Genomic DNA, 22,671 nt, shown 5'->3' with positions numbered 1-22,671 from the left:
AAATTCAGAAGGATGTAGGTTGCAGTAGTTACTCAGAGATGAAGAAGCTTGCACATGATAGAGTATCATGGAGAGCTGCATCAGACCAGTCTCTGGAGTGAAAACCAAGACCACCACCACCACCAAAACAACAACAACAACAACAACTGGTTACTATACCATTAACATTATACTAACAACACTGTCACTAATAAATTTAATATAAACAAATACCAAGTTGAGTATTTTTTTTTCCTTCAGGGTTGGCACTGAGAATGCATGTGGTTTTCAGATTAATAAACAACAACATAAAAAGCTATACAATGGTTTTATTGTTCCACATTATTTTTGTGCAGATGTGTTGCGTAACTTCTATTAATATTATTACAATTTAGGCACCAAAACTAACAATGTATTGGTGTCACACACAATTTATTACCAGTGCTTTAGTCATTGCACATAGGAATAACATAACTGAGATGAAATGTTGCATTACAGATGCAGTGACGCATTGCTTGTGTCCCTTATGATTCGTAAATATAAGGTACTCGAAGAACTACTTATTTAATATGAAGAGATCAGTAACTGCAACACCATTCAAAATGCAAAGCAATGGAGCAATACAATACAAATTACTTACATGAAATTAAACTCAGATTTTTTTAACAAAAAATTTACAAAAGAAGCACTATGTACACAAAACATACAATAGTTGATATAGAGCTAGTCGACTATGTACAGATTATACAGAGATTTCGCTCAAGCCAGTACCACGATTACACAATCTTATTGTTCTCCTTGACCAGATTAAAATTTCTGTTATGATACAGTAACAGAACTTTTACAGTTCCCAGCAAAATCAGTGCAGCTGGTGTAACTTATTTTGCGAACAACAGATAAAAATGTAGTCGAGTGGATGACTGCTGAAACAACAGAAATATATTGTCAGAAGAAAAATTTGTCACAAGAATTTGTTCAAATACAAATGCTAGTGTAATTAAATGGCATTAACAATACACTTGGCAGTTATAGAAGCTAGTAAGTAAACAACTGAACAATAAGACTTTCTCAGTTTGTCATATATATTACAAATATGTACTTTTTTGTCGTAATAATGATTCAGACATATTTTTCAGGAATACATTAACAGCAGTGATATACTTGGAAAAATGCATGAAAACACAGTACTGTCTTATAAAATTGTTTAGTTACAACCGGTTTAGGTCGTAGTCCATCTTCATGGTGGAATAACTTTTACAACGGCAATATCACACCACATAAATGTCTTAAAGTATGAAGAACATGGCCAATCAAAAGTGTGGCAAACATTTAACATAGGTATTCAGTAGGAAAGCAGTGGCTCCATCAACAGGAAGCAAAATATTTTTGAGTTTCTGCTTGATGTTGATTGAGCCATTACTTTGTTACCAAATAACTATGTTAAACGTTTGTTACATTTTGACTTGATCATGTTATCCTTCATACTTGAAGGCCTGTACATCATGTGATGTAGCCAATTTAAAAACCATTTTCACTGGGAATATGGTGTATGACTGAAACCAGTTGTTAATAAACAATTCTATAAGACAGTACTGTGTCGTCATGCATTTTTCCAAGTAAATAATGATTACTACAATTTCATGTTTAGTATAAGGTAGTGTTTTATTTCTAACATATTTCAACTATGTTATATGTGCCTCATGGAAGGCACTAAAAATTGGTGATTTCTTAATTACTCTTAGTACTGCTGCTAAGGCTCTTTACTCTTTCACTGGTTTGTGTTGCTGACACTATGAAATACAGCAGCAAACTTGTTACCTTCAAACAATTAATCTCAAAACTATTTTGAGAAGTAATGCAGAGAAAGATATAAATGAGCCCAAATCAGTTACAAATAACTGAGAATCATATATATTGAGAAAAAACAGTTACAAATTTATACCACTTGTTTGATACTGCATTTGTTTGCTGACAACCATTAGTCCCCTTATTGGTTGGTTTGTGGGACTGAAGGGACCAGACTACTAGGGCCATCACCCCTTTTTCCACAAACTATAAACACCCACAAAGAATAAGGACAAACAATGGAGATGACAAGAGACAACACAGGGCAAGAAAGACACCAGAAAAAAGGAATTAAAATCACACCGAGTGTGACAGAGGTTGACCGACCATAGAAACAAAAAAGGAAAAGCCAACCACCAAGAAACGCACTAAAATCTCCACTCTAAAATCATAGGCCAAAGCCAGACTACACACACACACACACACACACACACACACACACACACACACACACACAAAGAGGGGGGGGGGGGGTAGAAACGCTTAGACCAAGCAATAAAAACCCCCAGCACAAATAAAACTCAAAACTAAATCTGCCATCACAATGTCATCTGATAAAAGTGCAGGAAACATATCAGGCAGCACAAACGTCTGCCTGAGCGGAGTTAAAAGCGGGTAGTCCAACAAGATGTGGACCACCTTCAAAGCTGACGCGCAGTGACAAAAGTGGGTCCTCACGGCATAATAAATAGCTGTGTTTTATCGAGGTGTGGCCAATGTGCAGCTGGCAGAGGACAACAGAGTCCTTGAGAGAGACCCGCAAGGAGGAGCACCACGCACCGGTAGCCTCCTTGATGGCCCGAAGTTTGCTGAGTCAAGGAAGGGTGCGCCATTCTTCACCCCAGGTGCGAAGTACATAATGCCGCAAAACTGACCTGAGGTCACTCTCCGAAAGGCCAATCTCCAAGGCTGGTGTACCGACCGCCTGTCTGTCCAGCGTGTCAACACGTTCATTTTCTGGGATGCCGACATGACCTGGGGTCCACACAAAGACCAAAGAGCAGCAAGAGTATGGAGGGACTCCTGGATAGCCATCACCAGGCGAGAGCAAGGAAAACACTGGTTGATAGCTTGTAAACCGCTCAGGGAGTCACTACAGGTAACTAAGGTCTCACCTGAGCAGGAGCGGATATACTCTAGGGCGCGAAAGATGGCAACCAGCTTGGCAGAGAAAACACTGCAGCCAGCCAGCAATGAGTGTTGTTCATAATGATCCCCTAGAGTAAGAGCATAACCGACACAACCAGCAACCATTGAACCATGAGTATAGACAACGTCGGAGCCTTGAAACGCGGCAAGGATTGAAAGAAAGTAGCGGCAGAGGGCCTCAGGAGGGCTGAGTCCTTCGGGCCCTGTGCCAATTCGAGCCAAAGGCACGGGCGGGGCACACACCATGGGGGTATACGCAGAGAGGTCCAGAAAAGAGGTGGAAGAGGGAAAACCTCAAGCCCAGAGAGAAGAGCTCTGATGCGAACCGCAATCGTACATCCTGACCGGGGCCATTGTTCCGGAAGATGGATGACCGACTGAGGGAACAGGAGACGATAATTGGGATGCCCAGGCAAGCTACAAACGTGTGTAGCATAAGCGGCCAGTAATCGTTGGCGCCAGAACCGCAATGGGGGGACACCTGCCTCCACAAGTATGCTATTGACAGGGCTTGTCCGGAAAGCTCCAGTGGCGAGACGAATCCCGCTGTGAAGGATGGGGTCCAGCAACTGCCATGCGGAAGGGGATGCCGAACCGTAAGCCAGGCTCCCATAATCTAGACGGGACTGGCCTGGTACAGCTGTAGAAGGGTAGACCGATCGGCACCCCAGATGGTGTGACGCAAGCAAAAGAGAGAGTTAAGATGTCGCCAGCGCGTCTGTTTAAGCTGCCGAATATGAGGGAGGCAAGTCAGCCAGATATCAAAAACCAATCCCAAAAGCCGATGTATCTCCACCACAGCAAGAGGTCCGCCGTCAAGATAAAGCTGTTGCTCAGGGTGAACAGTGCACTGCCGGCAGAAATGCATAACGCATGTCTTGGCAGCTGAAAACTGGAAGCCATGCGCCACAGCCCAAGACAGCGCTTTGTGGATAGCGTCCTGCAGTTGCCGTTCAGCAGCTGCAATGACAGTGGAGCTACAGTAAATGCAGAAGTTGTCAGCATACAAGGAAGCTGAGACAGACATTCCCACCGCCGTAGCGAGCCCATTCCCACCGCCACAGCGAGCCCATTCCCACCGCCACAGCGAGCCCATTAATTGCAATTAAAAAGGGCCGGACACTTAAGACAGATCGTTGCGGTACCCCATTCTCCTGAACTCGGGAGGAACTATGGGAGGCCACAACTTGCACATGGAAGGAATGAAGTGACAGAAAATATACATAAATGACCTTGTGGATGACATCGGAAGTTCACTGAGGCTTTTTGCGGATGATGCTGTGGTATATCGAGGGTTGTAACAATGGAAAATTGTACTGAAATGCAGGAGGATCTGCAGTGAATTGGAGCATGGTGCAGGTAATGGCAATTGAATCTCAATGTAGACAAGTGTAATGTGCTGCGAATAGATAGAAAGAAAGATCCCTTATCATTTAGCTACAATATAGCAGGTCAGCAACTGGAAGCAAGCAGTTGTTGTTATTGTTGTTGTTGTGGTCCTCAGTCCTGAGACTGGTTTGATGCAGCTCTCCACGCTACTCTATCCTGTGCAAGCTTCTTCATCTCCCAGTACCTACTGCAACCTACATCCTTCTGAATCTGCTTGGTGTATTCATCTCTTGGTCTCCCTCTACGACTTTTACCCTCCACGCTGCCCTCAAATACTAAATTGGTGATCCCTTGATGCCTCAGAACACGTCCTACCAACCGATCCCTTCTTCTAGTCAAGTTGTGCCACAAAATTCTCTTCTCCCCAATCCTATTCAACACCTCCTCATTAGTTATGTGATCTACCCATCTAATCTTCAGCATTCTTCTGTAGCACCACATTTCGAAAGCTTCTATTCTCTTCTTGTCTGAACTATTCATCGTCCATGTTTCACAGTTCACACAGAAGCAGTTAATGCCATAAATTATCTGGGAGTACGCATTAGGAGTGATTTAAAATGGAATGATCATATAAAGACGATTGTCGGTAAAGCAGATGCCAGACTGAGATTCATTGGAAGAATCCTAAGGAAATGCAATCCGAAAACAAAGAAAGTAGGTTACAGTACGCTTGTTGCCCGCTGCTTGAATACTGCTCAGCAGTGTCGGATCCGTACCAGATAGGGTTGATAGAAGAGATAGAGAAGATCCAACAGAGAGCAGCGCGCTTTGTTACAGGATCATTTAGTAATCACGAAAGCGTTACGGAGATCATAGATAAACTCCAGTGGAAGACTCTGCAGGAGAGACGCTCAGTAGCTTGGTATGGACTTTTGTTGAAGTTTCGAGAACATACCTTCACCGAAGAGTCGAGCAGTATATTGTTACCCTCCTACGTATATCTCGCGAAGAGACCATGAGGATAAAATCAGAGAGATTAGAGCCCACACAGAGGCATACCGACAATCCTTCTTTCCACGAACAATACGAGACTGGAATAAAAGGGAGAACTGATAGAGGTACTCAAGGTACCCTCCGCCACACACCGTCAGGTGGCTTGCGGAGTATGGATGTAGATGTAGATGAAAATCGGGAGCAGACCCCGAAGACCCCAAGCGTAGAGAGGATGTGATGTTGCCATGTCTTATCATATGCCTTCCGCATGTCAAAAAAGACGGCGACCAGATGCTGATGGCAGGCGAAGGCCGTACGGATGGCAGACTCCAGGCACACCAGATTATCGGCGGCAGTGCGGCCCTTACAGAACCCACCCTGAGACGGAGCCAGAAGGCCCTGAGACTCAAGTAGCCAACTCAACCTCCAGCTCACCACGCGTTCAAGCAACTTGCAAAGAACGTTGGTGAGGTTAATGGGGCGGTAGCTGTACACCTCCAGTGGGTTCTTGCCAGGTTTCAACACTAGGATTACGATGCTTTCCCGCCATTGTGACGGGAACTCACCCTCAACCCAGATACAGTTGAAAAGGTCTAGGAGGCATCCCTGGCAGTCCACCGAGAGGTGTTTAAGCATCTGACAGTGGATGTGATCTGGCCCAGGAGCCGTATCAGGGCAAGCGGCTAGGGCACTGTGGAATTCCCACTCACTGAATGGAGCATTGTACAATTCAGGGCGGAGCGTGTGAAATGAAAGGCTCCAACGTTCCAACTGTTATTTCAGGGAGGAGGAGGAGGCCAGTGGGTAATGTGCAGAAGCAGAACTCTGAGCAAAATGCTCCGCTAAGCGGTTTGTACTTGTGACTGAGTCAGTACAGACTGCTCCATTCAGTGAAAGCGCAGGTACGCTGACGGGGGTTCATAGCCACAGAGTCGCCTGATCTTGGCCCAAACCTGCGATGGAGAGGTACGGAGGCCAATGGTGGAGACATATACTTTTCCCAGCACTCCTGCTTACGTTGGCGAATGAGGCAGTGGGCTCGCGCACAGAGCCGTTTAAATGCGATGAGGTGTTCCAATGAAGGATGCCGCTTGTGACGCTGGAGTGCCCGCCTGCGATCTTTAATCGCCTCGGCTATCTCGAGCGACCACCAAGGCACAGACCTCCGCCGAGGGGACCCAGAAGAACAGGGAATGGCAGATTCTGCGGCAGTTACGATGCCGGTGGTGACTGAGTGAACCACCACATCAATGGTGTCATTGGTAAGAGGCTCAATAGTGGCAATGGAGGTGAACAAGTCCCAGTCAGCCTTATTTATAGCCCATCTGCAGGGGCGCCAGAAGAGTGACTCTGTGGCAGTGACAGTAAGATCGGAAAGTGGTCACTACAAGTCATCATGCACACTCCATTGGACAGATGGTAATAGGCTACGGCTGCAGATCGAAAGGCGAATGGCTGAGTACGTGCCATGCGCCACACTGAAATGTTTGGAGGCACCAGTATTTAAAAGAGAAAGGTCGAGCTGGGACAATACTTGCTCAACGATGCTGCCTCAGCCTGTTGCCACTGATCCACCCCACAGAGGGTTATGGGTGTTGAAGTCGCCTAGTAACAAAAAAGGTGGCGGCAATTAGTCTATCAGCGCAGCCAGGACATGCTGCAGGACATCATCATCTGGCAGAAGATAGAGACTGCAGACAGTAACAGCCCGAGGCATCCACACCCAAACATCAACAGCCTTTAAAAGTGTTTGTAGAGGGACAGACTCACTGTAAAGGGACTGAAGGACGTAGATGCAGACGCCACCAGATACCCTCTCATAAGCTGCCCAGTTCTTATAATAACCCGATAGCCACGGAGGGTGGGGGTTCGCATCGCCGGAAACCAAGTTTCGTGAAGAGCAATGCAGAGGAAAGGGTGCAGGCTGTGAAGTTGCTGGAGCTCAGAAAGATGGTGGAAAAAAATGCTGCAATTCCATTGAAGGATGACATTGTCCATGGCTGAGAAAGACATGAAAGGACCGAGGAGTTAGATTACGCCACTGGGTCACCTGCTGCCACCGACTGAGTACCGACGGGAGCGACATCCATCATGTCTGAGGGACCGGCGAGATCTAGGCCCTCAGCGGATGCCAGAATCTCCACTACGTCCTCAGATGCAGAGCTTGTAGGTAGCGGTGGAGTGGATGCGACCGCAATTTCTTTGGTCTTAGGGGTCTTTGATTTTGATTTCTCATGCTGTTCCTTTGGTTGCCCTTACTGGGAGGGCTTCTTTCATTCAGTTTCCGGGACTGAAGAGGACCGCGAAGCTCTACAACCAGCTACCTGGGGCTTCTTCAGCCCCTCGCGGGTGTCTGATTTGCCACTGGTAGGAACCTGGCAAGGGGGTGACACAAGGGATCCCTTCCTAGCGAGAAAATCTGAAGAAGACTTACGCTTCTCTGGCTTAGAAGTGGGGACTGGTGTCCCCGATGGTTAAGGGGGTGCTGCTCCTAAGGTAGGTTGTGCAGGAGCAACAGGGAGGGAAGTGCCCCCCACCATGAAGGGGGCAGGTGTGGTCCTTTGGCTCTGAGAGCTGACTGTATGTGGTGCAACGGATGGAGCTGTAACAGGAGTGACAGTGGCGGCATAAGATGACATCATGCACACGGGATGAAGCCATCGAAATTTCCGTTTAGCCTCAGTGTAGGTCAGTCGGTCCAGGGGCTTGTATTCCATTATTTTCCGTTCCTTCTGTAGAATCTTACAGTCCGGCGAGCAAGGGGGATGGTGCTATCCGCAGTTTACGCAGATTGGAGGCAGGGCACATGGAGTATCGGGATGGGATGGACGACCACAATTGCGACATATGAGGCTGGAAGCAATGCCGGAAGACATATGGCTGAACTTCTAACACTTGAAGCACCACATTGGGGAGGGATATATGGCTTAACATCACAGCGGTCGACCTTCACCTTCACCTTCTCAGGTAATGTGTCATCCTCGAAGGCCAAGATGAAGGCACTGGTGGCAACGTGGTTATCTCTCAGACCCCGGTGGACATGCCGGATGAAATGGACACCTCATCGCTCTATGTTGGTGCGCAGCTTGTCATCGGACTGTAAACGAAGGACCCTGTGGAAGATAATGTCCTGGACCATATTTAAGCTTTTTTGGGGTGTGTTAGTAACAGAAACATCCTCCCCCCCCCCCCCCCCCCCCCCCAGCTTCTTACAAGTGAGTAATGCCCATGACTGGGCAGAGGATGCTGTTTTTATTGAGACTGATCCCGACCGCAATTTTGACAAGCCCTCCACCTCTCCGAACTTGTCCTCTAAATGCTTTACAAAGAACTGAGGCTTCATGGAAACAAAGGAGCTCTCGTATGGACTAGATACCGCTGTCATTCATAGCCTTTCGTTCCTCCTATGGTGTGGCCAGGGAGGGGAACAATTTGGGGTCATACACGTTTGCATGAAAGTGAGCCCTCGAACGCTTAGAGACTGCTGATGATCAGCCACCAGCAATTGAAGATGTGCCACAATTCATTGCGTGTCATCCACCCTGATGCCACCTACTCCGACCAAGGGGCCCTCCCCACGGGTGCCACCCAGTCACACCAAGGGACACCTGGCAGGATGGCCATTGCCAGGAGTCCCGATGCCCCAGGGAGATAGGCATCTACTCCTTGGCATACGTGGGGAGTAAATGGCGCAGGCATCAGTAGGGCGATCCCTGTGTTGTCAGAGGGCTACAACCAACATGGTACATGGCGGCCCCACCACAACGGACTGGCTACCGTGCTGGATATTAGGTGGCAAGTGGTCCATGGTCGTCAGCACAGAAAGCGACGCTGCAGAGTACATGGTGGAAATCCCACCCCAGAATGTATCCTCGCCCAAGAGATGGAGAGCGAGTGGGACCAATGCAACAACGAATAAGCTGGCTAAAGGTCTCGATGCACGATGGACACAACACATCAAGTAAGGCGCCCTTCCCCAATTGGCTCACTCTTCGGAATAATTTTGAAATATGGTGGTCAAACCCAAGAGGGGACCATCACATAAGGGTCGAAACGTTTGAGTCTCCTTTTAGTTGCCTCTTACAACACGCTGGAAGACCGCGGGCCTATTCTTACCCCCAAACCTCTTATTCTTTTAGTTCTTAGAACTAACTATTTTTGCAGATACTGAAGTTCAATTTCATTAAATAATTTGTTACAGTTTTATCTCCTCTTCTAGTTTACACCACTAATAAATTATGTGGAATGGACCACTAGAGGAATTATCAGATAAATGATTTTCTAAGATTTTGGTCTAAGAAATTCCTTACTTGGAAAAAAATTCGATCATTATCCATAGTAGAAAAAAACAATTTCAATGGAAAATTTAAGCCATAAACAATTTCCAGAAATATATAAAGCATCTGTACTCCACCTGACAAAGACTGAACACTCATGACTATCAATCCATGAAATGTCTTGACATAGTGACAAACTGCCTATTGGCTTCTGTCTCGGGTTCTTCGGCCGACATTCATCTAATGATTTTATTGACATTTTGCCAGCACAAGTGGCTGCCATTGTCAAAGCTTCACCCTCCATTACAGGCGGTGAACTGGAGCCACACTCGCAGCCGCACAATAATGTACCTGGTGTGCCAACATCCGAGAGCTTCTCCGCGGTCATTTCCGGTGCAGTTCTCCTCTTGCTGCCTGCGACAGTCATTCACTGCAGTACAGGAAGCCACGATCCTGGCCACTGTAACCAGCCTAGTATGGTGGCAAAATTCCACACACTTTTGCTAAAACATGCAACTGGTCTTGTCTATACAAATATTCCCACACTGATGTGTTATTTTATATACATCAGATGCCCTTATCCTCTTCTCCAAATTTTGAAGATATATTCCCAGCATAAGTTAGGAAAATAACTAATATACACCCACCTTCACAAGTCTTCAAATATAATCTGAACTCTTAACACTCAACAGGCCTGTTTCTTACAATACCCATTCTGCTTACACACAGATATGTTAAGATGATGTATGCTTGTACTATTGACTACCAAAGGATATGAATGCATACGTACTGTGCAGTGGATGGTAGATCATTACCTGCTAATAATGGTCTGCCTGTACAACAGTTTGTTTGGGGGGGGGGGGGGGGGAGGGGGCTAGACCCAGGGGTATGGAGTATTTTTAATATTCTAGACAGGCAAATGTCTACTTCCCAGTAGCCACAAAATAGTTTCAGTTCCGACTCAGTTAAAAATCTGTGTAATTTCGACTTGCAAATCATTTTCTTGAAAGAAAAACATTGGACTACTATTTTGGCTGAGAGCTGGGGTGGCCACAGTCTACCCTTGCCACTGGTTATGGGCACCCTTGTCTACATGTGTTGGTTTATTATAAACACTATGATCTAGAATTCCATCACTACTCCTGTAGAAGATTACGTCCACAATACTAGCTTTCTACAATACTTAATTTCCATTCTACACTTTACACTGGGTTAAAACACTCCAAAAAGGCTACTGAGAGAATCTAATTCATGTGGCTGGATCCTGAATGTCTAATCAACATATCTTCAAAAGTATATCAGTGTTAAAGCTGCCATCCTCGCTGCCCTCTCCTCAAAGTCTATCAATAGATTATCAACTAAAGCAGTAGAAAAATCTGCCTCAAATATTAGTTCCTTAAATTTATCCAGTACAATTTTGTGAACAAAATGTTGCCTATTGTATGATGAATCCCATGATCCTCTGAGTATCTCTTACACTTTTCTAGAAGGTATAGAGATCTGTTATGGTCTTGGAAATGTCTCTCCAGTTTCTTCTTCTGACTACTGTCAGGCCTCATCATGAAGGAACACAAATTATTGTTAGGCTTGTGCAGTGTAACGTGGGTTATTTGTGAGAATGACCTATGTTCCACTGAGGACATTTATGCTGCTGAAAGGTGATAGCCTCTCTTTTAAACACTTTATCTGTTATCTGTACACAAGGTGTGAATGCAGTCACATAACACAGCAGGGACAAGGTGCGACACGGTGAGCATGGTCGCACTTGCTGGACGTGGACATTTATACCTTGGTGACGCCTCTTGAAGTTGTCGTGAACACCTCAGAAAAAAACGGCTGTACTGATCGATGTGTTTGAGTTTACGAGTTACTGGTATTTGGATCTGTCTTCACAACTGATGCAAATGGTTGGAACAATACAGAAGATCATTGCTGAAGACTTGTTTGTCATTCAGTATTTGGAAGTAGTGAGACACTCTTATACTATAAGTCTGCTTGGGTATGAACTCAAGAATTATAAGTTCGTGCAGTGTCATGGCAGAGTAACAGGACCATGAGAATAAAAGCTAAAAGAGACTGTATTGGAAGGACCACATAGACAGATCCACTACACAGTGTTCCCTAATCATGGCGTTACAGCCAAGTTGCCACCCACACATGGAAGGAAACAAGGTGCTTCATATGGACTGCAGTTGGCTCCAGAAAAATCTCTGTCCATGTCAAGCCCACCAACCATCACCAGTAACTCCATTATGAAGTTTCCATCTCCTCCCAAATTAAAAATTCTCTCCCATAAACTTTTGCCAACTGTCAAGGGTGCATCTGCAATGATGAGCAATCCTTTGCACAATATGCTAAAGATCTTATTAAGACTTTCACAGATACACACTAGCCTTCAAATCTAGTCTGCAAAATGATGTACTTCACATCTAGATATGCAACTAATCCTTCAACTAGCCTTGTGATTTATCTACAAAGGAGCATATCCCACCACCTTATTACCCAATATCATCCTTGACTAGAACAACTCAACCACATCCCTTGCTAGGGCTTCAACTATCTAATACCACACTCAGAAATGATGAACATCCTAACCAGAAACATGCCCACTTCTCCCAAAATGATAATGCACTGCTCACCCAATCTATAAAATATCCCGGCCATTTGTATGTTACATCTACTCCCAATCCCTTGCTGCATGGGCCATATCCTTGTGAAATACCCAGTTGAAAGACTGGTCCTATGCACCCATCCAGTGCATCCTATACTAGTCCCATCATAAGTATATATGACCCTACCAGAAGCAGACACACCTGTGAAAGCAATCACACAATATATCAACTCTGCTGCAACTTTTGTATGGCCTTTTTTGAGGGCATGACCATCATTCAGCTGTCCACTTAATTGTCCTGACAATACATTTTTTGATCTCAAAATGTCCGCCCCGGTAGCTGAGTGGTCAGCGTGACAGACTGTCAATCGTAAGGGCCTGGGTTCGATTCCCGGCTAGGTCGGAGATTTTCTCCGCTCAGGGACTGGGTGTTGTGTTGTCCTAATCATCATCATTTCATCCCCATCGACACGCAGGTCGCCGAAGTGGCGTCAAATCGAAAGACCTGCACCAGGCGAACGGTCTACCCGACGGGAGGCCCTAGCCACACGACATTTCCATTATCTCAAAATCCTCCAGGCCTTGAAATTTGACAGCCTACAGCCCCATCCCTATCCCTGTCTGCATGCCCATACTTCATTCATTCCAAACTCTCACTCCTTTCTGCAGTCTCTCTCTTCCTCTGTTCAATTTCACCTCTCAAGCCATCCTCCAATTCACTTCATTGGTTGTCACATGCATCTCTCCCTGCCTATGCCAGGGTGAGTTCACTGGTACCACATTCCTATCCTGCTCCTTGTTGCCTGACTTTCTTAGTTGTTAAAGACCCTTTCCTCCACTCCTCTCTCCAATCCTTTCTCCTCTCACCCATTCCACCTCGCACAACATTTCATCCCAGTCGACATGCTGCACTGGTACAATGTAGCTGTGTGACTGTTTCCTGCATTAGTTAGCTCTGAAAAAGAACAGTGTCCAAAGCTTAGCAGTGGAATCTTGTTCATATGCCTAATGACCATTCACCACATCACCAACATGGTAAATTGTTACCTTCACTCTTTGTATTAGTAGAATTCCACTCAGATCTTTCCATTGCCACAGATATTTGAACAGTGTGAGACACTTCAGAAGTCTTCTCTCTTTCACTATGGCAATTATGTCTCATTATACCAAAAAATTAATTTCTTTTATTTAATAATCTTTAATATTATTCTATTGCTCATCTGTATAAATAGTGTTTTCACTATTATTGAGTCTTGTTAATGTGAAGGATTTCCCTCTTTTGAATTATGCTAGTGAAAGACTGGTGACTGTGTTCAGCTTCAGTTCATTACATTATATACCAGTATTTGGGGTTTACTTCCCGGAATTTATGCAGTATTTTATGGAGTGATACCACAAGAACTGTCATTAATTTCTGCTCACGGTCTGGTACTTTTATCTTAGCACAGACTACATGTTTTGCAAGTCAGCACTGGACTTCAGCCAGTAGCTTCTTTCCAGTTCTTTACATATATGTAATGAATTTAACATTTCACTTATTGCATTAAACCCTAATATGTCCTCTTACACTTGACACTTCACAAAGATCAGATCATGGAAGAAAATGTGGCAAGCTATGCCCAATAGAATCTTCCTTAGCATGACAGAAGCGCCCTGCTGTATTTTTCTTAATATTTACATACATAACTACATGCCTATGCTTCAACTTTCAAAATATCAATGCAAAATATTAATCGATGAAATATTTTATTCTATGTGAGTTAATTAGCTCCAATTTTTATGCACCAATATTGTTGATGAACCTTGTTCTACAACAGTCATACTTTTTTATGTAAGTTGTGTCTGTCTTCAGCTATAAATAATTTTAACCAAACTTCTCTTCTTGTGTGATAACGAGTTCACTCCTGATCCACTCCAAAAATATGAGATTTTTTTCCTGCGAATGTTTTGCCTATGATCAAATGGAAGTCAGTTGATCATAAATGATATCTTCAGCCAAAGTATTCTTTCATTTGTTTACCACTTTGAAAGTCTTAACACCAAAAGACAAACAATTAACTTAGCGAAAGTGAGACATATGAGTGAAGATCTGAAATGAGAGATATGAAGGGGGGAAAAAAGAGAAGATAACTTCGCTTGCATTTCTTTGAGGGTATCTTTAATGTCATATTAGTGCTTGACTATTTTTTGAACTTAGTTTTTGTTGTTCTACTGTGAAATGCTTCATCAAACTTCATTAGCTGAGTGGTGGTTGACAAGCACTTTACTACAGATGTGTTCTTATGCTCTGCTGAAATGCAAAAATAAATTATTTTGGGCTGTTTGCAGAAAGCAACATGCAGAAAGATTTTGGACAGCAGAAGGGATAATGGCTGATGTGTGTTGACTCAAAAGGATTCTACACTCCTGGAAATGGAAAAAAGAACACATTGACACCGGTGTGTCAGACCCACCATACTTGCTCCGGACACTGTGAGAGGGCTGTACAAGCAATGATCACACGCACGGCACAGCGGACACACCAGGAACCGCGGTGTTGGCCGTCGAATGGCGCTAGCTGCGCAGCATTTGTGCACCGCCGCCGTCAGTGTCAGCCAGTTTGCCGTGGCATACGGAGCTCCATCGCAGTCTTTAACACTGGTAGCATGCCGCGACAGCGTGGACGTGAACCGTATGTGCAGTTGACGGACTTTGAGCGAGGGCGTATAGTGGGCATGCGAGAGGCCGGGTGGACGTACCGCCGAATTGCTCAACACGTGGGGCGTGAGGTCTCCACAGTACATCGATGTTGTCGCCAGTGGTCGGCGGAAGGTGCACGTGCCCGTCGACCTGGGACCGGACCGCAGCGACGCACGGATGCACGCCAAGACCGTAGGATCCTACGCAGTGCCGTAGGGGACCGCACCGCCACTTCCCAGCAAATTAGGGACACTGTTGCTCCTGGGGTATCGGCGAGGACCATTCGCAACCGTCTCCATGAAGCTGGGCTACGGTCCCGCACACCGTTAGGCCGTCTTCCGCTCACGCCCCAACATCGTGCAGCCCGCCTCCAGTGGTGTCGCGACAGGCGTGAATGGAGGGACGAATGGAGACGTGTCGTCTTCAGCGATGAGAGTCGCTTCTGCCTTGGTGCCAATGATGGTCGTATGCGTGTTTGGCGCCGTGCAGGTGAGCGCCACAATCAGGACTGCATACGACCGAGGCACACAGGGCCAACACCCGGCATCATGGTGTGGGGAGCGATCTCCTACACAGGCCGTACACCACTGGTGATCGTCGAGGGGACACTGAATAGTGCACGGTACATCCAAACCGTCATCGAACCCATCGTTCTACCATTCCTAGACCGGCAAGGGAACTTGCTGTTCCAACAGGACAATGCACGTCCGCATGTATCCCGTGCCACCCAACGTGCTCTAGAAGGTGTAAGTCAACTACCCTGACCAGCAAGATCTCCGGATCTGTCCCCCATTGAGCATGTTTGGGACTGGATGAAGCGTCGTCTCACGCGGTCTGCACGTCCAGCACGAACGCTGGTCCAACTGAGGCGCCAGGTGGAAATGGCATGGCAAGCCGTTCCACAGGACTACATCCAGCATCTCTATGATCGTCTCCATGGGAGAATAGCAGCCTGCATTGCTGCGAAAGGTGGATATACACTGTACTAGTGCCGACATTGTGCATGCTCTGTTGCCTGTGTCTATGTGCCTGTGGTTCTGTCAGTGTGATCATGTGATGTATCTGACCCCAGGAATGTGTCAATAAAGTTTCCCCTTCCTGGGACAATGAATTCACGGTGTTCTTATTTCAATTTCCAGGAGTGTATATTGAATGCCTCTACCACTAATTAAATATATCTGGTAATAACATAAATTTGCAATATCAGTCTGGTTTCTTCTGTCAAACCTCAAACAAAGTATTTCCCAGTGGAGAACAAGAACATGCCTCTAGTATACTGCATATCACTGCTACTGTGTTGATAATTTTAATGAAATTTATCGCAGGGGAATGATGCAGTTCAAAATAAAAAAATATCACAACAAATAATTTCTTAGTATGCAAGCACTGTAAGTTCTTTTTCATCAAACTTTAGAATTATTTTCATATTTCCTACAGAAATGACATTCACACCTCTTTAGGCTGAGTAATAGCAGTTCTGGGTAATCCAAATTAGCCAGGCTAACACCATGAGGTCAAAACATACATTTTTTTAAAAATCTTATTGGGCATATCCTTACCTCAAGGAATTTTTCCTGAAGCACTGCTGATACCTTCATCCATTTCGTCATCTTGTGAACTTACATCATCTTCATCATCATCAACCTAAGTAAAAATACCACAGATTGGTGAAGTCTGCATCAAAACAGAGGATACACATTCAAGTAAATTCTCTCTCTTCACAATTTTTTTGTTATGTTTAGGTTTTGTTTCTTTTTAAACTGCTGATTGGGGAGTAACAATTGAGTTATTTCCAGAATGAGAATTAGTTATTGCTTTGATGGAAAAAAAAAAAAAAAAAAAAAAATTCGTAGATTCAATGGGCGAAAAAAAACTTGTGTTACCATCCCATAGTGTGCACATTTTTTATTTCTCACAGGTTCCTTTGTTTAAAAGGTTACATAGCTATAACTGACATTTTGTTTTGAAAAGAGATTATAATGGGTGTTTCCTCGCTTTTTATTGTGCCTTAGCAATTGTAATGTCTCTTGCAGCGGTCTCTCCGCGATATTTTCAGAAATTTTATAAATTATATAACTCAGTATATATCTCGAAATATCTCTTCTTATCTTACCGATTATCAATGCAAAGTAGTTTCAAGCCCAATTATTCCTTGGAGCGTCCATTTACTCCATGGAATAGCTTCTCTGCTATCTATGTTTTCTCTTATGAAAAGAATAAAAACTTCTTGCCGATTAGTCGTAAAAGAAGGATCTATATGTACGTATTGTTGAGCGAGTTGCCATTTTGATGAGATTCTGTATGAGAAGGAATTTAATACATGAACTAAACTAAAGTAAGTGTGTTCGCGTATTATTTAACGGATTATTATAATTGACAGTGTCTGCTTACTACGTTGTGTTGCACGGGATCAGTGGGGAACGTCTGATTTAAACTGGACGAACCTGCCGTTTTGAATGCTCAAGATATCCAGTTACTTCAAATAAATAGGCTAACACGGTCTTACCAGCAGATCTCCGGTCTTCCCCATGTGATCACCGAAAGTTAATAATTATTACAAATGTTTCCAGGAGATCGACTCACAATTTTCGTCGCACCGAGACTTCGAAATTGCTTCACTGCCTTATGGAATTTAAGTTAAGCTTAATTTAATCAGGACAGAACAGTATTGAACGGTGTGAATGTGATAAGCCTGCTTTGTCAATGAAAATTCCCTTAATATACGCATGTTTTTACTATCCTGATCAGTGAAGCTAAATCAGGCCGGTGTGAGAGAGGTTCTTTAAAATTTTAGAAATATTAAACAATGAAAAAACTTCCATTAACCTAATTAGCCTGAATCCTATTTAAGCAATATATTGTCTATTGTACTTAATTAAATGACACATAATTTAGACATTCTACATGTAATAAATTTAAAAAGGAGTGACAAAGGAATATGATCATAAACTTTTCTTTTTTAAAAAAACAGATATCATTACATATATTTTACCTTCTCTCCAAGAGCTCTTAATTTGTCCTTATATTCATTCAGCTTTGTATCTTGATCTGCTAGAAGTTCCAGTAAAACTTCTTGGTCTTTCCTCAATGTATCTGCTTCACTTACAATAGCTTCCATTAAAGTTACTTTATCTTTTTCAGCAGACAGTTGTTTTTGTGTTTCTAGAAGTTGCTGCTGCAGTTGTGAAATCTGTTGAAAAATATCATGTAATGTCTAATTTCAGAACCATTTAATTTGTTTAAAACTGGGATTTTAATATACCTCTTATGAAGTATGATAAAAACCATCACAATTTTCTCATTATATTTGTTTACATTTTTAAAAGAAACAGCCTCACAGCTCACTCACAAATGCACCAATGGAATTTTATAGACAACTGTATCAAAGGAAAATTCAAATGTGAAAACTAATACATTTGTACAAGAGAACTGCTATTACCTTGAGGAGTGAAATGCGTAGTAGGCTGACAGACAAACATAAAAGTAAAACTGACACAAAACCTAGCTTTATGAAACTAAAGAAAGAGGTATAGGAAGGACAGATCACTAGGACGTAGGATGAGATGAACCTACCTGAAGTAAGGATGAGGATAGTTATTACAAACATAAGCATGGTCATCAACTGAAAGTGATGAAATTTTCTTTACATAATTACAAGTTAGTCTAACAAAGCAAAGGCAAGTAGGATATTTAGTCCCACATACAGGTATACTGTACCTATGAAATTAATTACTGTATACAAATACTGTGCTGCAGTTCAGTGGAGTACATGCCTACCCAATACTGTTTTACTTTAGGACATAACAATAAAACATGCAAATACAAAACGAAAGTGATATCAGTTACAGTGCTGTTAAAAATGGAAGAGGCGGTCACTATGGCCAAAATCAACACCACCTATGGGAAAAAAATCAAACAATGGAAACTCAAGGTAGGAATTCAACAATGTAGGAAAAGACAGATTGCAACTTACCATAAAGAAGATACATCAACACAGACACCTCATGTACACATGACCGCCAACTCCAGCATATCGGGCCGGAATGTAACATCACAAGGGATACAAGATACAAGCAGCAATCTGGATGGTATGAGGGAGAGGAAGGGGAAGGGATTGTGGTGAATGGGTGTGTGTGTGTGGGGGGGGGGGGGGGGGGGGGAGGGGGGGAGACAGACACAGAAACACACAGAGAGAGAGAGAGAGAGAGAGTTTGGCACAGGATTCCATATAAACAGGGTGGGAGATGAGAATGGGGAGGAGATGATAGGGCAGAAGGGGAGGAAACTGTTGGGTGAAGGGTGTGGGGACAGTATGTCACTGTAGGTTGAGGCCAGAATAATTATGGGAGGGGAAAATGTGTTGCAAGGATAACTCCCATCTGCACTGTTCGGAAAAGCTGGTGGTGGAGGGAAGGATCAAGATGGCTCGGGTAGTGAAGCAGCCATTGAAATCAAGTGTGTTAGTGCTTAAGAGTCGACCTCAGCTGTGAATATAGACTCGGCACTAACCTTTCTTTGCTCTCTTGTTGGAGACCAAGCAGAAAGCACGCATAAGAGCGTAATGTTCAGAGCACCAGAAGCTAATGATAACTTTAGTTATCAAAATGTTGTGTGTAAAATGGAATCATCAACTCTGCTAGAAATGCACAAACAGATGATTAACAAAATTTTTATGTTACTACAACCAGGAAAATGATGTTTATAGGATGATTAGATAAGCCAAGGGTTAGACACCAGGGAAATGTCATAGCTCTAGTTTTGTAGAGATGCAGATGGTGCCTGCGGTGCAATGGCATGCAAAGGGTAGCTACGTGGGATTTGGGCACAATGAGAACAAAGGCCAATGGAAAGTGCTTTCACTGTGATCAGATTTCATGATAGCGGATGCTACAGCAAGCAATTAAAGCTCAACTCTGATAACAAATCACATTTTCTGTACAAAAAGATATACGATGACTAGGAACTGATGGAAAATACCTACAGTAGAACTGTACCAATTTTCATATATAAATATACACTGGGTCCAACATTTGCAAACAATTGGACTGTTAATGTAGTATTCAAAGTGCTAGCCATAGGTGTAGAAAAATATTACAAGGCATGAGCTATGGACGATTTATTGTACGACATCTTATAGATGGGTACACTCACAGGATGAACTGTCTTACCTGGAGATATCTACATTCTGTGGTATTTCACTTTCCATATATTCTCTCCCATTTTCCATAATTACACCAAAAAGAATAAAGTGAAACTTTCTACAAAAGAGCTTGTGGGTGTGTCAAGATCAGAACAGTTTAAACTCAACATTTTCCTTGCCCTCTGGTGGCCACTGACATCTTGATGCCAACTGTTGTTCGACCAAATGAACACAGCACATCTTGGGCACTTTTATCCTCTCACAGTGATAAGAATAAAATTGTTTCTTATTTTAGTTTGATCTTCCACACAAAATAACTTTAATAAACTACATGATCACCATTCAATAACACAACATGCACAGGCTGCTATGGGAGTTTTTACCAAGAGTTATTTTTTTATCTGAAGTAATAATATTTACATTTATATATTGGATTTTGTATACTGCGATCTTATGAGAGTTAAATTAACATTATAAAATACACTGATAAGCCAAAATATTATGACCACTCCCCACTGCGATGATGGATGCTCCCTGGTGGCACAGCGGGCACATGATGTGGTAGCACAAACATGTAAGTGGAGCTGACAATAACAGGGGCTCACTCATTGAGATAAGTGACTTCGACAAAGGGCAGATTATTATTAAGCAGAGCCTGTAAATGAGTGTCTTGAAAATGGTGAAGCTAGTCAAATGTTCATGTGCTACTGTAGTGAGCATCAATGGAAAGAGGTACGACAATGAAACTACCACTAGGCCATAAACGATTGGATGCCCATGGCTCTTCACACAATGAGGGGTTCGGAGACTTTTCTGCTCTGTAAAGTAGGATAGATGGTGATCTGTGGCATCTCTGCCAAAAGAGCACAATGCTTGTTTCAGACCACCCCCAACATTTTAACATGTTGACCCAACACCACCATAAATTATGATTGCAGTGGGCACAGGACCATCAGGATCTGACCATCGATCAATGGAAACATGCTGTCTCTTCAGGTGAATCATAGTTTTGCTATACAAGGTTGATCGTCGTCTTCACAAATGCCATCATCGGGGCGAATGGCGACTTGAAACATGGAGCGCACCACAGACACTGGCTGGTGGGCGCAGTATTATGCTATGGGAGACATTCTCCAGCACTTGCATGGTACCTGTGGCAGTAACTGAAGACACACTGACAGCTGTAAACCACCTGAATCCCTTCATGCTTGATGATTTTCTCAATGGCAATATCATCTTTCAGCAGTATAACTGTCCATGTCTCTGAGTCACAACCATGCTACAGTGGTTTGAGGAGCATTATAGTGAACTCATGTTCATGTCTAAGTGACCGAATTCACCTGATGTAAATCCTATGGGACCCATCTGGATTGGTACTGGGCACCATCACCACATACGAAAATCAGCAGCCCATTATTTATGCGAATCGCATGACCTGTGCATAGAAATGTAATGTCACATACCTACCAACAAACTGTTGGATCCCTGATATGCAGAATCAGTGATGTATTTCGTTCCAAAGACGGACTAACAAGCTATTAAGTAGGCGGTCATAATGTTTTGGCTCATCATTGTACAGTCACAAGTGACAATATGTCTAACATTTGAGATATATTGTTCACTTTGGAGGGGTGCAGGCAGCAAAATAAGCTTGAAAAATTTATGTTGTGTGTGTATCATCACTTTTTCATTCTTACCCGGTACCGAAAGTAGTGAGAGGACTTATGATGGACAAGTTTTGTTACAATTTCCCTACTGATATTCAATGTGGCTGATGGAAACCGTGACACAGACTAGGCAAAACACTGATCTCCATTTAAGCCTGAAACTGATACCAAACTTGGCATTTACTTTACAGAGTGACCCCACTATCTCAGAGCTAGTGAAGAGCTGCACCATTCATTTCTCCAATATTACCCCTGTAGTGCAAATAAAAGTTCCATCACACCTTTACAGCGACATACTGATAGAAACAAAGTTTAAACTGTCTTGTAGTGCTGTAATACAAGCTTATACTGTAGTTTCCATACTTGCAGATTGCAGCTGCAATTTTTCATGAACTAAGTAATCACTGTAAGTAATAGTATGCAACACAGCTTGTTTCACACTTCATATACCTGTTATAGTATCAGTTTTGCAAATGTAATGCTTCTTCATGCACCTGCTTTCATATATAATATTTTCATACGTTATATGCCAGTTAGAGATTGCTCACTTTGCACTTAAATCGTGCAGTGGTGTTTTGCAAAACACACATCAAGATCACCTTGAAAATAATGTCTCTTGTATTTGGCTTCAATCTGAATAATCATACTTAATGAACATAGTCCTCAATCCATGACTCACTAATGATTCAAGAACAATAAGAGAGTTCAGTGTCGTAACTACATTCGTCGTCGTCGTCGTCTGATACTCGTATCCGAGTTTTCATTTCTCTCCTGAGATTTCCTGTGTCACGGTTCAGGCGTGGAAGTGTCGTTGATGGCTTGGCCACAGACATTACAGCTGATGGAAGGTGGAGGACGTGGCTGAGCCTGGAGGAGTTTACGTGTCCGGCGTTTGTCATCCTCCATTCTTCGACGTTCCAGCTCAAAGTTTTGAAGAGCATTTGAGGTAACTGAGCGCCAGCGACTTCGGTCTTCTGCTATTGTGGACCAGTTACTCGGATC

General features: G+C 43.5%; 1 protein-coding gene across 2 annotated transcripts in view; it reads right to left on the bottom strand.

Annotated features, from left to right (window-relative positions):
- Window positions 1–290: 290 nt before the first annotated feature.
- The window catches only part of LOC124595535 (general vesicular transport factor p115), a 213,011-nt gene continuing 190,630 nt past the window's right edge, over window positions 291–22,671 (bottom strand). The window contains exons 16-18 of one of the 2 annotated variants that reach the window (XM_047134304.1): window positions 17,855–18,052; window positions 16,422–16,506; window positions 291–902 (exon numbers count right to left, since the gene is read on the bottom strand). In XM_047134304.1, coding sequence (XP_046990260.1) covers window positions 16,423–16,506; window positions 17,855–18,052 — 282 coding nt within the window. In that variant the 3' untranslated portion in view covers window positions 291–902; window position 16,422. The remainder of the gene's footprint in view (window positions 903–16,421; window positions 16,507–17,854; window positions 18,053–22,671) is intronic. The other variant, XM_047134303.1, reaches the window with a different exon arrangement.

Source organism: Schistocerca americana, chromosome 2, assembly GCF_021461395.2.
Source record: "Schistocerca americana isolate TAMUIC-IGC-003095 chromosome 2, iqSchAmer2.1, whole genome shotgun sequence".
Classification (NCBI taxonomy): domain Eukaryota; kingdom Metazoa; phylum Arthropoda; class Insecta; order Orthoptera; family Acrididae; genus Schistocerca; species Schistocerca americana.
This window is presented reverse-complemented; position numbering and strand designations above follow the sequence as displayed.